General features: G+C 40.5%; 1 protein-coding gene across 1 annotated transcript in view; it reads right to left on the reverse strand.

Moving 5' to 3' along the window:
* Positions 1-1,099: 1,099 nt before the first annotated feature.
* The window catches only part of zfhx3b (zinc finger homeobox 3b), a 137,100-nt gene continuing 121,583 nt past the window's right edge, over positions 1,100-16,616 (reverse strand). The window contains exons 9-11 of the mRNA XM_080458316.1: positions 14,410-14,533; positions 8,363-13,942; positions 1,100-7,880 (exon numbers count right to left, since the gene is read on the reverse strand). Of these exons, the coding sequence (XP_080314442.1) occupies positions 6,133-7,880; positions 8,363-13,942; positions 14,410-14,533 (7,452 nt within the window). The 3' untranslated portion in view covers positions 1,100-6,132. The remainder of the gene's footprint in view (positions 7,881-8,362; positions 13,943-14,409; positions 14,534-16,616) is intronic.

Raw genomic sequence — 16,616 nt, forward strand, 5'->3', positions numbered from 1 at the left:
AATAATGGGAGGTGATCTGGATAAACAGAAACAAAATGCAGTTTAATGGCTGGGAATTGTATGACTCTTATTGTGTCATTCTAAGTTTTAAAATAAAACAGAATTACTTAGGTATTACTCAATTTAGTCAAATTCTTATATATAGACAATTCATTTTGCATTTGCAAGAATTTGCTTTACTGGCCAGAGGTTGAAAAAAGTAAAAAAACTTCAAAGGGACTGCAAAGAGCCGGTATTTGATTAAAATTCACCTGACAAAAATATTTAGAGAGATTATTTTTCACAAAAACAATTAAGCATATAAAAACAACAACAAGCAGAGATGTTAGCGATGAAATATTAAAGATTTTAAAATTCAGAAGGGTTCGATATTTATTGATATTGTGGACCTACTGAAGCCACTTCATTTTAAAAGTACTGACCAAAACGTAATGGTTTAAACTGTAATGAAGTAACAGCAAGTTACTGACTAAACAGAAATACTCAAAGTACACCAAAATACTACCTACATACAATAATGCTTCCGTTTCATTCATGAAAACAGCCAAATCATTGGCCTATTGATGGATGGAAATCATACATATTTAGGTGTAACTTTTTGTGTATTCCTAATTTATATATTTACACAACCAATACTATAATCCTATATATATATATATATATATATATATATATATATATATGGTGGTTGGTTTCCTTCTTGCAGCACTAATTTATAGGTGTCACATCTTCCGATATTCAGATAAAGTTGGTCAACTAACAGCTACACACCAGAGAAAAGCATGAAATTGTCTAGTAAAATCTGTATAAAGGCTTAAGTATGCCCTGTGTAGATACACACACAATGGCAACTCCCAAATAATAACAGCTGGAATTATGTAAAAGAGAAACATTTTGTAATCAGTACAAACTTCATAAAATCTGTGAAAACATCCAATACATAAACATATAAAACCTTTACAGTTCAGGAGGAAAACACTTCTTTCTTTTTTTACAGCGTTGTACTTTTCCGGTGTTGAGAAGTGCCAAATGATTGGCTAGATGTGATCAAACCCCCACAGCCCCCAAAGATGAGTCTGAACCAGCACAGTTTATGCTCATACTTTTTTAATGTATCACAATGAGCAAGAAACATACTTGATGAAATATTTTCAAAGGAGTATATTCAATTACCATCTACAATCAACTTAACTAGGACAACAAGGTTTTGTGACAAAAGTGTCTTTAAAAGTCTGAAGTTCCATGTGGTTGTATGTATGTTAGTTTCCATGTAATTTGGTACAGTTTGGAAATCTTCATATAATTACAGTAACAAAAAAGCTAACAAGACTACAGTATAGAAAAGACATCAAGAACAACATTTTTGGTTTAACTTGCTCTTTTTTGTACATTGCAAGGCTGTTTTTTTCTACCCTCAGATGGGCTGCCTGGAGCCACAGAGCCATGCTTATGAGGCTCAAAGGAGGAGTAATTCAAGGAAACAAAAAGAGAAACTGAAAGCATAAAAAAACATTGTGGCACCAGAAGTCACAAAAGGAACAGAGAGCTCCAAGTAACAGTTCATCTTTGAAGTTGGAGCAAATGGTTGTTTGGTTGTTAGTTTGGTTGTTAATTTTGGTTAATACGCTTTTTTTTAGTGTAACTGCCTTTTTAGGAACGACAGCTCAGAGAACCCATCCCCTCTCTATGTTATTAATTTCTCTATTTAGATTATGTAACCAACAGAGAGAGGGGTGAGCCGCCATTAGACTGGAGAGCTTTACTTGTCAACCAGAGACAAGCACGAGGAAATGAAACAGGTTGCAACATGAACTGGAAGAAATGAAGCAAGCATCTGTCCATCCTGTCCTGAAATTTGGTAAAAATGTCCATCAAAGCGCAGAAGCAGAGGCAGAGCTGGAGAAAGAAAGGACAGACAGAAAGGAGAAAGAGGCAGCTGGAGCCACTTAAGTTCAGTTTCATTTAAGGACTTTCCTCTGTGTGTCACACATGTCCATTGGTTTCAGAGTCCATTCCCATTAAAGAGTTGTCAGTAATCAAAATCGGAGGTGGTTTTTAAAGCTGTTTTGAGCCTGCCTTTGGCTCCCATGCCCAGTTTTGGTGTTCCCACAGCCTCTCATGTCCTCCTAACAAGTTCTCCAAAGCTTCCCAGAGTCCTTCCTTAATAACAAAAAAAAAAAGAAAAAAAAGAAATCATTCCTTCTTCTTCTTCTGAGTAGCAAAAAAGGGTGATGCCATGTTTTAAATATATCTATCTGTTTACAGGGACATGTTTGTTTTCACAGTGGGCAAAAAAAATGACCTCTACAGCAAAAGCATTACTTTACGTCTCTTGTAATTGTCCATTGAAATCAAGTATCCCGATGTTAATCTGTGGATCCTCGTGTCCACTATCGTGTTTTGTGCCACAATAAAATATACAGTTATCTGGGGCACAAATTCTTTTTTTTTTTTTTTTTTTGTTTGTTTTGTTTTTGTTCCAACTGCATAAAGCTTTGGCCACATTCGCGAATTCAATCAAAGTAAAAACTGCTCAGTGCTTCAGTATTATCAATTTGATCATTATCTTTTAAATTAGATTTCTGAATTTCAGTTAATCACAATCCAGCTTTGTGGTTCAGTCTGTTTTGGTGTCTAACAGAAAATAAAATACAAAAGGCAAACGAGAAAAAACAATGAATTGATGCTGGCTCTTATGAAACACTCGCGCGCGCGCACACAGACACACACAATCCCACGCACAGTTCATGCTGGCTGATTCCAATGTGGAGACTAAAACCTAATCTTCCCAAAAAAAAGAGCCATAAAGGATTACACTTTGGAAATAAGAGAGAAAACAGCATCATTGAGACAATGATGCTGAACATTATCACACCATAAAGTGGCCAGGTCATATTTTTTTTTTTCGTTTCTCAATTTCAGCAATTCAAATTCAAGCTAGTGTTAATTTAGGATATAAAGTAATATACATAAACTAAAATAAAATAAAAAAAATACTAAAGAAAATAAAAAGAAAATTAACAATACATGTTCACCATTGTCTGGAAATAAAATAAAACAAACATATTTGAGGAAAAACTGTACAACTTAAGATTTCTTTTAAATCAAGATATTACATTTTATGAACACTATTTCAGGGAACTGGACTTGAGAAGTAGTAAGCTTGCAGACCAGATCTACTCACTTTTAAGAGCATGCTGTGGTATTAACACCAAATCACGTTTCTTTGCAAGACGTAGCACTTCAAAACATTTGGGAGATTGTGCCTTTATTCATTAGGTTGAATATATGGGCTATACAATAGTGGCCAAAAAGTAGCTTCACAAATGTAAATATGAGTTAGTTTTGGTTTAAGGAAAAAAAAAAAAAAGTTCAGTGAGAAGGTGGGGTACCTATGCACATCCATTTCCATTGCAACAAACTGAAACAGGCGACTTCTTTGGATATGAAAGCATCCTATTTGAAAACAAGGGACATCTTCAAAAAAACCTCCTACTATTTCCAGAAATAATGCTTTGGAATGAAGATGTCCCTTAAGAACCTGTAAGCTATTTGTGGACGTGGCACCCTGCAGACACTAGCGACAAGTCACTGATGGACCTCCCAGTAAAAGGGGGCAGCAACACCTCAGCTAAACAGCCATGATTTCCCTCTGAGACTAGTTGTTGGTTGACTGGCATAAATGTTACTAAACCTATGAGACGCGTCAGTACCAGATGTATTATATACATTTTTTGGTAACCACTATTACTTGCTTAACAAGTGAGCAACAACCTTAACTGGATGGAGGGATTTTCAGCAATGTTCCATGCCAGCACAAAAATGACAAATGGAGGTCACTTTGTTCAGCAACCAATGATGCAAAAATTTACACAACAGTTTACAGTCACTTTTAAAATGAGGAAAAAAAAAAAAAAATAGATTGTGATAATTAAAAGCAGTCAAATGAAATAGGATCAGTCCTTGCTTAAGAAAAAAACAAAACATTGTGATATTTGGAATGCACTGTTCTTTACAAACGTTATAGATCATTGGCTTTAAACATTGGTCTGTTCAAAAAGAAAATCGGCAAAATGTCCTTTGGAACATATATTCACAGTCTTCAAAGTTCCGTTTTTGCAACAAGAAAAAAAAAAAAAAAAAAAGTGTTGCAGAGGCAAGAAATTGGTTTATTGTTTGTTTTAGTTAAAGCTTAGCCAAAAGCAAAATGAGCATGCATCTAGGTACTCTTTTTTTTTTTCTTTTTTTTCTTTCAAAATTCTACATTAGCAGCAAAACGTATGTCCTTGAAGACCAGACCTTATACATTTTCATTAAAAAAATGGACATTTGAATGTGACAAAAGTCAAACAAAGATTAATAACCTCTATCTTACAAACTGCAATGGCTCTGTAACGGTGCTACTCCACAATGCAAGGACAAGGGCCCTTTTTGGTTTTTGGTATTTACGTAAAAAAGCCACCTGTTTGCTTGCAAAGAAGCAGAAACGGCAACTCTGATGCGTACTCCTTTATCTTTTAAAACTTTGTTTTCTTTCCCCTAAAAACAGCAACAAATTCTCAAGTATAAAGAAGCCTCTTTTCTCATCTTTATGCACCAATGGTGAAAGTGTTTAGTCTTTGGATTTTCTTTTTGTCTTAAAGCGTGAGAATTATTATTAGTATTCTTTTTTTCATTTTCATTTATGACAACAAAAATGTCAAAAAATGAAATTAAAGACTGTAGCCACACTACATGAAGAACAAAAGACCTGCTATGTAGTATACATATCTACAAACACAGGAGAGCAGAGAAAAATAAGTGCGAATAGAGGAACAAGAAGAGTGAGAAATAGGAGTCAGACAGTGATAAGTGCACAAAGGTAACAAAGAAAATTAAATAAAATAAATCTTTCAATATTTCACACAGGATCTTTTTGTGTTGGCCAGCACAGAACCAACCAAATTATAAAATTTAAATATTTCTGAAAGAGGATCCTGCCTTGTCAGGGGGGGCATTTGGGTGAATGTTTCCCATGAAGCTGAGAAGAAGACAGAAATAAAGTTCAGATAAATTACCTTCCCATAATCTAGACTATCGGAATGACCAGGACAACATCAAATGAAGTGTCATAAAATTGGACAATACAAAAGCTAAATGTACACAAAGTTTTTTTTTTCCAACCTACCATACTGTTTAAATTCATTTCCAATGCAACATTCTACTTAACACCAAAAATGCTCATATCTATCATAAATACAGAAGGTTGATTTTTTTTCTTTTTAATCCAAACTCTTTTGAACGTTCATTAATATGTCTGCAATGCTCTCCTTCTCTGGGTAAAATGGGATTGTGATTTCCTCACTTTAAATGGATTTCATATTTGAATCAGCAAATCATTTACCCTTTTTGAATGCCCAGAAACAATGCCTTAATGAAAATCAATTAACTTAAGGTGATTAAATCAAGTTTTGAAAGAAAACATAATGCTAATCTCCCGTTGGAAACAAAAGGTTTAAAACATGGATTTCTGTAACAGAAAAACATCAGTGAGCTGTTGACCTGAGAATAAAATAGACATTACATTATTCTTTTACTTTTGCAAGCCATTGGTATCTGAATGCTTAAATAGCAAGAAAACTGATAGACTATTCTCCCATACAGTACATACTGGCTTTTTGTGACTGTGCTATTAAGTAGAAACTATTACAAAAGAAAGGGACAGCTTGTTGACTCGCATTTCTTCAAAAGGGTTCTTGGGCCATTTGTCAACTTTGAGGCAGTCAATTGCCATACAGTACAACATTCCTCTATTATCACCCAAAACAACTGCAGCGATCTTTTCTGTTCTCACATATTAGTATGCATGTATCTTAATTTAAATTGTAAAAAAACAAATGAAAAAAAAAACCAAACAAACAAAAAAATAAAATAAAACCAGCATGTTGATATGGGAAAACAATCCACTAACATTAAAATTTTTGGTTACAAGCTTTGGAATTGCAGTTAGTCTTTACACATCTTTTTCTGAAATTGGTTTGTATACTTTTAATGTATTTTTAACATTGCTGCTTTTTATGTTTTTTTTTCATTTGTGATTTTTTTTTGTCTTTTTTTGTCTTTTTTAAATATTGTCCATCACTGAAAGCTCTTTTACAATCTGATGGAGTCTGTTCCTACACTAGCAAGATTACTACTACAACTATTACTGTCTTTGACAAAGCCAGGCTGCTGCGGCTCCTCTGCCGTCCTGCCCAACCTGTCAGCTGACTTCTGACTGCTGTCAGAGTCAGACTCGTCGGTAAAGACGTCTGTTGGTATCGAGGTCTGAACTCCTGAGGTGCTCAATGAACTTGAGGTAACCGTTGAAGGTGAGGACACTGGAGGAAAAGAGGAGGAGGAAGAGGAGGGACTAGCATTGGGCTTCCCAGCTAAAGCTCTGGAGAAAGGGGCCTGGGGCCAGGGTTTGCCGGCAGCTGTGGTGTTGAGTGGGGTAGTTGAGGAGGAGCACAGGGAAGAAGATGCAGCAGTGGATGGCATGGTGGCTGATGTTGTTGGCGGGGGAGGGGGGCTGCTGATGGGATGAGTGGCAGACTGCGAGGTAGATGCGGTGTTAGGATTGGGGAAGCAGGCTGAAGAGTGAGGTAATAAACTAGTAGCGTGCTCTTTGGCATTTCTGACTGATCGCTTGATTGTTCTGTGTTTGTGCAATGCCGATTCCAGGTGTTGACTGAGTGCTTTCTCCCCATCCAACGTAGTGTTACAAGCCAGGCAGTCATAGAGACTTCCAGCCCCTGCACCTACGCCACCGGGGACACGCAGCAACATCTCTTGCAGGTTTGCCACAGACTGACCGAAAAAACAGTTTGATTTAAGATGGGTTATAGCCGCATCTTCCTTGGTGAAAACAGCTTGACACTTGCGGCATGCCAGTTTATACTGCACCTTGGGGACAATGTACTGGTCTAGATGGGGGTCCACAGCTTTGCCATCCCTTTCATTCTGCTCAGAGGGTACTTTATTATGAGAGGAGGAGGAGGATGACGAGGATGATGAGGAAGTGTGGGGTTCACTATGGGGTTTGCCCTTTTGCTCCTCTGTTTTCACTGGCTCTTTGGCAGAATCTTTACGATCCCCCAGGTTTTGAGGGGGAACTGGAGTTTGGCTGGCCTTGGGTTGCTGGATCTGCTGAAGCTGCCGCTGCTGCTGCTGCAGTGCTTCTTGCAAGCTCTGCTGATATTGCTGGTAATGTTGCAATAGGGACCCTGGAGACAGGCCCATCAGTGCTTGTGACAATGCTGGGTTGTAAGGAAAGAGACTTTCCATTCCATACATGGGTTGCAAGTAGCCTCCTTGGAGGGCACCGGGGATCTGTGGGGTGTAATATGGGGAGAAGCCAGGCATGAAGTAAGGTAAAAACTGGTTCGTTAGAAGCGCTGTGGGGTCTGATGCCAAAGCAGCCTGTAGAGCCTGTAGCTGGGCAGGGTCAACCACATATTCCATGCCGGGTGTTGGCATAGACGTGGCCGGAACTGCTGTATCTGGCTTTTCCTTCTTGGCGCTGGCCGCAGAAGTTGAAGGGGCAGGAGTGCTTCCAGTTGATGAAGGGGTTGAGGGCTTATCTGTCTTTTCCTTGGCCTTCTCCTTCTCTCTTACCCTCTCAGCATCACGTTCTTTGGGGACTTCAGGTCGTGAGCTGGACTGGGTGGTTGAAGAAGTGGAGTTTGATGTTGAGGTGGGGCTAGAGTGGGATGCAGATGTGTTGGTCTGGGCTGGACTAGATGCAGCAAGAGACGATGAGGAGGGAGGCTTGTTGGGCAATCCAGATGTAGGGAGGCTAGGTGAGGGAACACTGGCACCAGGCATGTTCAGGAGGTTTGAAGGTTTTGGAGGAGTTAAAGCTGAAAAATATTCAAATGCAGAGAAACAATGAAACAGATTAGACATATTTATTTGATGGATCCAATTTTTTTATAGCGTTGTAAAATTGGTAATTTCATACATAACATGGGCATGCAAGAGGTAAAGCATAAGTGAGGCAATAAGCTTATAAGACAGTCTCAAAGTTTGTTTGACTGAAATGTTCACTCTCTTATGAAATTTGTCAGTTCAACAATTAGGTGTTGTCAAGTAAGGCAGATTTTGTACATATGTATGAATATTAACAGTGTATATCAATAAAGACATTGTCCATGATGTGTAATACTTTACATGTTTACTGAATGAGGTAACAGATTGACTAAAGAGTAGAACACTTATAGTACTTCACCAAATTCATCAACCTTTACAGTTACTGTTTATATAGCTTAGTGAAATTACCCATCTGCAAATCTGCACCTAAATTCACTTTGCATCAGTGAATGGATGCCATTTTGTGACGTACCTGAATTTGATGAGTTAAAGCTGGAAAGAGATGGGCTGCCAACCCCTGGCAAAAGGACAGGTGGGATGCCTTGCAGGTTTGGATAAGCTGACTGGAGATTTAGAGCCTGCATTGCAGGGTTATCAAACATCCCCTGCTGTTGCATGGCCTGCTGCTGTGCCAGTCCTAAAACTTCATTGGCCTTCTTGATGCGGTCCATCTCTTGCTGGGCCATAAGTTGGCGGACAGTAGCTGGATCAAAGTATTCCTTTTCTTTATCAATCTGGCTGCCAATGGTATCCTTCACCTTGGAGATGTGTTGCTGGGAGAAAATGTGATCACGAACTGAGAGGCGAGCACTATACTTGACACCACACAAAGTGCATTCAGTCTTCGGCCCCTCGTAAGATGTCTGATTTATTCCAAAGTGCTTGGCCATGTTGAGCTTTGCTTTTTTCTCCTTGGCACGGGCATTTTGAAACCATACCTGAACCACTCTCTTTGGAAGTCCAATGTCATTGCCAAGTACCTCACATTCCAGCATAGTGGGAGTTCGGTAGTCATTAAAGCAAGATTTCAGCACTTTCAGCTGGAGGTTAGTCATCTGGGTTCGGAAGCGCTTTTGGCCAGGTCGATCTCCACTGTCAATGCTCCTACTCCCAGAGGCTCCAGGACTTGGTGAACAAGGGTCAGCCAGACTGGAAGTCTCGCTATGGTCAATAATATGTTCATTGTCATAGTCCTTAGCATAATAGCTTGTTGCTGGGCTTACCAGCCCTGAGGACAACTGATCATCATTTTCAAGACTGGGGACTGTGCCTCCAGACTTTGACAAGTAATCACCACTATTGTGGCTGTGCTTTGCATCAGCACTGTCATTATCAGCATTGGCTTCATCACCTGTTGTTGTGTCAGTGATGGCTGTATTCACAGAAGAGCAATCGTCATTATCAAGTTTGTTATGATCAAAGCTGAGATTAACAGAGGACATCGTTGCAGTCTCAAAGTCTTCCATTCCTTCAACTTTGATGGATGAAGGGCTGAGCAGAGCCCTGGGAGACAGATCCAAGCCTTTGTTTAGTGGTGACATGGAGGAGCTTTGTCCATCACTGTGTGTGGCTGTGGGTAGTTGAGAGTAAACTGATGTCTCAAGAGTATCCATTTTTATTTGCATGCTGTCCTGCTCTGGTAACATACCAGCGAGTGTTAAATTATATCCAGCACGTTTGGCTTCATGCCAGTGACGAGAGCGAATGTGTGCCTCAAGGGCAGTTTTTGCTTTAAAGAGAGCTCTACAAAAAGGGCACCTCCTATGAGCTTGAGCTGGCCCAACTGCTCTAAACTGGCCTTTTCTTTCTCTTGCTCTGGTATTTTGGAACCATACTTGCACAACTCTTTTTTTTAATCCCACTTCATGGGCAATGTGGTCAAGCATTTTCCGTGTAGGATTTGAATCCAATAAATATTTTTGATACAAGATCTCCAGTTGCTCAGGTGTTATGGTGGTTCTCAGCCGCTTGTCCCTCTGTGGCTCTTCGCCACTATTTGTGCTGTCATTCTCTCCAGGGCTCGTGTTAGCTTTCTCCTCTAACTTCCTCTTCAGTGAGTTCATGGTGGAGGTTGGGGTGGACGGAGAAGTGGCCGAGCTGCTGGGAATCTGTGGCATTGCCCCAGAGAGGAGCTGACTTGCCAGGAGAGGATTGCTTGGGTCAAATAGCATGAAAGGCATGTCAAGTGGACGGTCAAGGAACTGGGGGTGGATAAATTGATTTTGCACGGAGAGAAAATGCAGTTGCTGGTGTTCCTGCCAGTGCTCAAAGGAAGGGAAGCCAATCTTGCACTGCTCACACTGGTATGGGATCATTTGTTGTGCAAGTTGTTGTGTGGCAGAAGTCAGGTGTGCATTAAGGCTCATATGGGAGCTTTGAGAAGATGCTTGACTTGTCTGTGAGGCTGAGGGACCACACTGCTGCTGTTGCTGAGAGAAGGAAGGTGATGAATGCTTGATGTTCTGTGCAACATTTTGGATTTTCTCTTCTCTCTGTGGTCTATGATGTTGTATCTCAGACTGTGGTTGGTGCACAACCTCCTGTTTAATAGAGGTTTGGTTTTCTCGTGGATCAGCAGAGATTTCTGGTAACTGCTTGGGCTTCTCATCATAAAGGTTTGAGCTGGATGCTGGTGAAGCTTCTTCTTTTTCAGAGGATGAGATGTGAGAGAATGCCGAAGTTGAGGGTGGAAGAGGGCAGAGACTTGAAGAAGTGGGCATTGGGGTGTGACAGGAAGACCCAGAGGGAGTATAGCATTCATTGAAAAGATCCAGGGAATCCTCATTTTGGCTGTCATACTGTCCTTCCTCATCTTCATCTTTGTAACACAGCTTCTTCTGGTGTTTTATTAAATCAAATATACGCTGGAAAACCAGGCTACATTTCTTGCACTGGTAGTTCAGATTTGATGTCCGGATATATCTGTCATTTGACAGTTCTCGTCTTTCACCCTCTTTTGCACCCTCACCCTGGTTCTCATAATTTTTCCTTGCCTTCTGGCGAGCATTTTGGAACCACACAACAATGACTCGAGTGGGAAGGCTCAAAAGGTTGGAAAGCTGTTCAAATTCATCATCCTTAGGATAAGCATTGGCATCAAAAAAGTCCTGTAGGACTCTCAGTTGGTAGTCAGTGAACCTTGTCCTCGATGATCTCTTACTACCATGTAACTCATGTCTCTGAGGCTCAGGGGAAGGAGGTTTGGAATCAATTTTAGTGTCTTCTAATGTTGTTGTTGGTGGATTATTGAAGTTGTAAGGAGAGTCTTTATTGCGCTGCCGTTCCTTGAACAGGGTGTTTCTGAACCAGTGCTTTATGACCTTTTGAGGCAGTCCTGACTTGTCAGCCATCTCTTTAATCTGTTCCTCATTAGGTGAATTGTTGATATCAAAGTACTGTCGCAAGACCCGAAGCTGGTCGTCAGTGATGCGTGTCCGTGGCCTCTTGTTCTGCTGCTGTTGTAGCATGGCTGGTGTGAGTTGTTGTTGATAGAGCTGGGCAAGGTCTGATGCCAGACTTGGCTCGACAGATGTTAACTGAGGAGGCATCTGAGTGGGCAAAGACTGAAGAGACATGGGTTGCATCATAAGAGGTGAGAAAAGGGGCAAATCCATTGGCATGGATATTTGTGTCATAGGAACTGATGACTGTGGAGGAGGTACACTTGGAGGTGTGTGTGACGCAGCAGAGACTGGAATATTGGGTGTTGGAGCTCTTTGGGGTGCAGGAGGGGGTGGAGGTGGAGGTGGAGGAGGTGGTGGCGGAGCTGGAGCAGCCTCTGGTGTAGGAGGTCTCAGTGGATAGAGTTTATCATAATGCTCTCTGTATTCCTTGGCAAATCTCTCAAGGGATCGAAATGGAAAGAAGGCCTGGTGGATATGCTCCTGGTGACTCTTTAAAATCAGGATGTTTGAAAACAGTTTGCCACAGGCTTCACATTCCAGTTTCTCTAATCCTTCAATAGGGTCCACCACTCTTGTTATTCCACCTGGACCACTTGATCCGCTCGGTCCAGCTGTCTTTTTCTGCGCTTTCTGTTTATTTTCATTGTACTGAATTACTAACTCAAACCCAAAATTTTCGAGCAGGGCTTTTGTTGCATTTCCTCGAGCATCTGAAGCTATCCTGGGTGGAGGCAGGCCAGTATCATGGTTTATATTTATTGAAATATGCTGAATGTCCTTTCTTTCTTTAGACTTGCTCTCTGTAGAATCTTTGTTTACATAGTCCTCGTTTTTTTCAACTGACTCTTTTTCTCTTTGTATTTCTCTGTCCTTCTCACTGTGAGAGGAAGGCTGTTTCTGCTTTTTCTCAGACTGCTGAAGGAGAGCTGCACTTTGTTGAAGTAAAGCCATTTGTCCCTGAATTTGCGAGTGAGCTTGTTGCTGCTGCTGCTGTTGTTGCTGCTGCTGCTGCTGTTGGTGTTGCTGCTGAAGGTGATGGTGCATCAACTGCTGCTGCAAGCAACTCTGCTGGGCTGAGTTCTTTAAATCTTCCAGTAGTGAGGAAGTTGAGGATCCTGCGAGGCCAAGTGCTGAGCTGCTGATACTAATCTCTGGGTTGAGCTGAAATTCTGCTCCAGGGATGTAGAAAGGGAACAACAACTGCTGTTGTTGTAGAGAAAGAAGTGCATCAGTCGTCATAGGGAAGTGCTGCAGAAGTGCTGGGTTGAATAGCTGGGATTGTAACAGTGCAGCCTGCTGCTGGAGCTCTTGTTGCAACTGGGCTTGGGCTTGGGCTTGCGCCTGGGCTAATTGCTGCTGTTGTTGAAGCTGTTGTTGCTGCTGTTGTTGTTGTTGTTGTTGGTGTTGTTGTTGTTGTTGTTGTTGTTGGTGTTGTGCACCCCTTGCAGAGAGCATTTCTGAAAATTTTGACTTTTTAACTTCATGGTTCTCAGATGGTGAGGAATGACAGCTCATTGAAGAATTCCCCATGTTGTCCATGGTATGAGTCTGGTTTATGTGGTTTCCTCCAATAATACTTTGAGCTGCTTGAGATCCAGAAGAGTTGTGGTTATTTGAGCTACTTGTTAGGTTGCTGGCAGGGCTTGGACTAGATGTTGAAGCGTTCACGTTGGACCCTCCAGCACTCAAACCAGTCGAACTTGTTGAGCTAGTGATGCCTCCTGCTGCTTCAAGTTTCGCTGCTCGAGCTTTGGTCTGGTGTAGAACAGAACGCATGTGAATTTCCAGAGTAGAACTCTGACTATATGCCACATTACATGTGCTGCACTTGAATGGCTTGTTGTCAGGGCTGCTGGTAGGCTCAGGCTGGCCAGTAGTAGACTCTTGCAGAGCCCTCTTCACCTTATGCAGGTGAGAGACAGAATTATAGTGAACCAGAAGAATGTTCTTCTGAGTGAAAGACTCTTTGCATACAGTGCATTTGAAGGGACGAGATGGATCTAAAAACTTCTCCATAGTAAAGTTGGGGCCCTTTCTGAATGGCAACGCACGTTTAGGTTCAGATCCAGAATCTTCTTGCAGTGATCCAGAGTCACTGCCTGTTGGGCTTTGTTTCTCCTCTGGATCACTTTCATCTCCTTCTTTGTCATCTTCTCCCATACTTCCATGCTCTTCACCGAGGGTTGGATCACCCATTACCATGAGGTCACCATTCATGAGCAAACCACCATATAATTGTTGGATATCAGCTTCACTCAGCTCCAGGTGGCTGGTTTCCAAATGCTTCTTCAAGGCCTGCAGTGTTCTGAAACTTCGTTGGCAAAGACAGCACATAGTGGCTGCCCTGATCACGTGATACTGTGAATGAAGTTGTAATTTTTCCACAGTCTTGAAGGCCAAGCTGCATTGGTTACAGCGGTATTTGTAGACATGGCGATCTGAAACAGGCAACTGGGGCCTTTTGTTGTGAACTTCATTGAAGTGCATTTGGAGGGAGTTGGATGACTTAAATACTTGATTACAGCCTTTCTTCCAGCACAAGAATCCCGTGGTATCCTCTCTTTCTGACTGTTGATCCTCCAGAGGTGACTTGCGAGCTTCAGCTAATTCTGTGGGGAGTGAGGCTCCCTTCTCTGCATCTGCAGCATCTGAAGCATCTGTGAATAAACAAGTCAAAAGTTGACAGTGAATTAGCAGGTTTGAACATTTACTGACTAGATTTTTTTAAACAGTTTTTGTTGAACCCCCCCCCTTCAAAGAAAGACAAAAAGCAAGATCAATACAAAGAATGACAACTTCCATAGTGATCATATTATGAAGGAAGTGAACATATGCAAAGAATTACTCATTCCAAAGCCTATGGATACCATTTATCATTAATATAATCCTGCTTAAAATGGTAGGCTAAGAATGGAAAAAAAGCTCATCTATTCTTGAATCTCTCTTCTTAGAAATTCTGTAGACCCATCTTATGCATTTTAATATACAATCAGAAATATTCAACTTGATAAAAATTCAAAACAGAACACATACACTATGAGGCATGTAACTTTTAACTACATTTATTTAAATGTCATAAAACAGAAACCAAGAGTTAAAGCATTCAGATACTAACCAGGTTGCTTCTTTGTATCCTCCGAGTTTGAGTTTGGTGTTGCATGAGGAGTGCTCTGGGACTCTCTGTCGGGACTTGGTACAGGTATAAACATGCTCGCTGGTAGCGCCTCAGTTGCTGTCACCTGGAAAAACAAAGTACAAAGAATTTTAGCTTAGATTAGAATCAACCTGACAATGTCAGTGAGTGAATCTCACATCCTAACCTCTTGCAATACCCCCATATTTTCTTACCCTTCAACAGTCATATATAAGTTAACGAAGTTAGGATTGTTAAACAGTTACTTGTAGACAAATGGAAACTTGTGCTGTTTCTATTTGTTTGGCAAAAATGGAATAAAATCCTGTTTCTTCCAACTCTTGCATGATGGAGACCAGTCAATATTGTTAATGTTTTCCAAAACTCCAACTTCCTTTCCTTTCTCCTTGTGATAGCTCGCTTTATTTTCACCGTCAAAACTTAGAAATGTATCACTCACAGTCACTCATTAACAATTCCCTATTCAACAATTATCATTGGATGAAGGTCGGGGATTACGAGGCTTTGGCTTTTTCACCTTTCGTCATAATGCCACAAACACAGCAATCAGCTATGGTCTGTGTGATGCATTTCAATTGACATCATCCCCCTCCTCTGTACACTCATTATTATGTCACATAATATACCTGTTAACTGGAAAATGGTTTGGATAAATCCATAGTTGATATAAATACGTGAAACAAACACAGAAACATGTTTTGGGATGGTGGCTCACACACTATTCTACATTACCTCCCTTCCACACCACTAAAGCTCAAAATCCTTAAATTCTTGACAAATACTTCTGAAATAATTTCAGAGAACGTGAACAGTTGCGGTTGACCAGAATTATGGCATGTTCTTCTAAAAGGTCAGATACCACATTATAGCGTGTTAGTAAATCCACCATATAAACTATATGCTGTCTAGTTACTTTTCTTATGAGGGAGTGACACTTGCGTTGAAACTACTGCTGCGTGTCAAATTGTCCACAGGTACCCAGAGGTTTCAAGGTTAAGTGGAACTGTGAACACTTCGAATACAACACTCTATGATAAATCTTGGAGAGGAAAAAAAAAAAAGCAATTCATGCATTATGTGTCTGTGTTTTTGTTTTGTTCTAACAGAAAAGTAAACATGCCATGAAATGAGCAGGGCAGGGAACAAAACAAAACGACGCAACAAGAGCGGTGAATAACATTACAAAGTGGACTGTTTTAAGACAACTGCCTCACTGGATGATTACAGGAAAGAGCAGAGTATCCCAAGGTCACTTTTAATTTGGACTGCATAATTGGCAAACATAGTTCAAAATGGCTATCATCCAGCCAGACTTAGAATTAATGAAGCACAATTATTTTCATTACCCCAAGCTCACACTGACAGAAAATGACACATGGAGTGAGAGAGGGTGGGCAGGAGGAGTGCGTGTATATTGTATCCATAAACTTTGTTAGTCCACTACCGATACACTTTATACGTGACGGACCCAGAGTGCACTGGGCTGGAAAGGAAAGAAAGTCAAAGGAAAGGAAAGGGGAGTACAAAGACATTTGGCGAATGAGGGAATGAAGGGTAAGAGAGTGAACATATCATTATGCATGCTTGACAAGAAATAAAAGTCACCTATTTCAGAATTAATTAGGCTCCTCTCTGTAGACACGTGAAAAGGATAAAGTACCTTTCCATCTGCATTCACCAGTTATAAAAAGGTGCTGGCTTTAATGCGTGTTATATTACCTCTGTTCTATCTCCTCTTGTAGTGGTTCAGTACATTACAACCTCTATAAAAGAAATAAATATTGCTGTCTACCATACTAATGTGCTTGCCATTTACTTTCTAGATGGGGGATGAAGATGGTTAGGCAGCCGACAGAGCAATGTTTTATTCGGTGATTGTCCAGCAAGCTATTTAGCTTCACAGGATAGGACAGAACAAAGATTTGCTCACTGATTTACAAGAAAACAGGGGAAATAAAATTTTATTTCCCCTTGATGAGTATTAAAAAAAAGTAAAGGAATTTTTCTCTCTCTGGAAAATGTGTGTAGGACAGCTCTGCGGTGAATATAAATCTAATGCGAGTCAAAGATCACATGACTCAAGCGACAAACGGTATGAATTTTGCATCTTAATTTCTGCAGAAGTATAGTTGTTACGGTTTTGGTTTCTTCACTATCCATTTGAATTT

Source organism: Lipophrys pholis (genome assembly GCF_963383615.2).
Source record: "Lipophrys pholis genome assembly, chromosome: 2".
NCBI lineage: Eukaryota > Metazoa > Chordata > Actinopteri > Blenniiformes > Blenniidae > Lipophrys > Lipophrys pholis.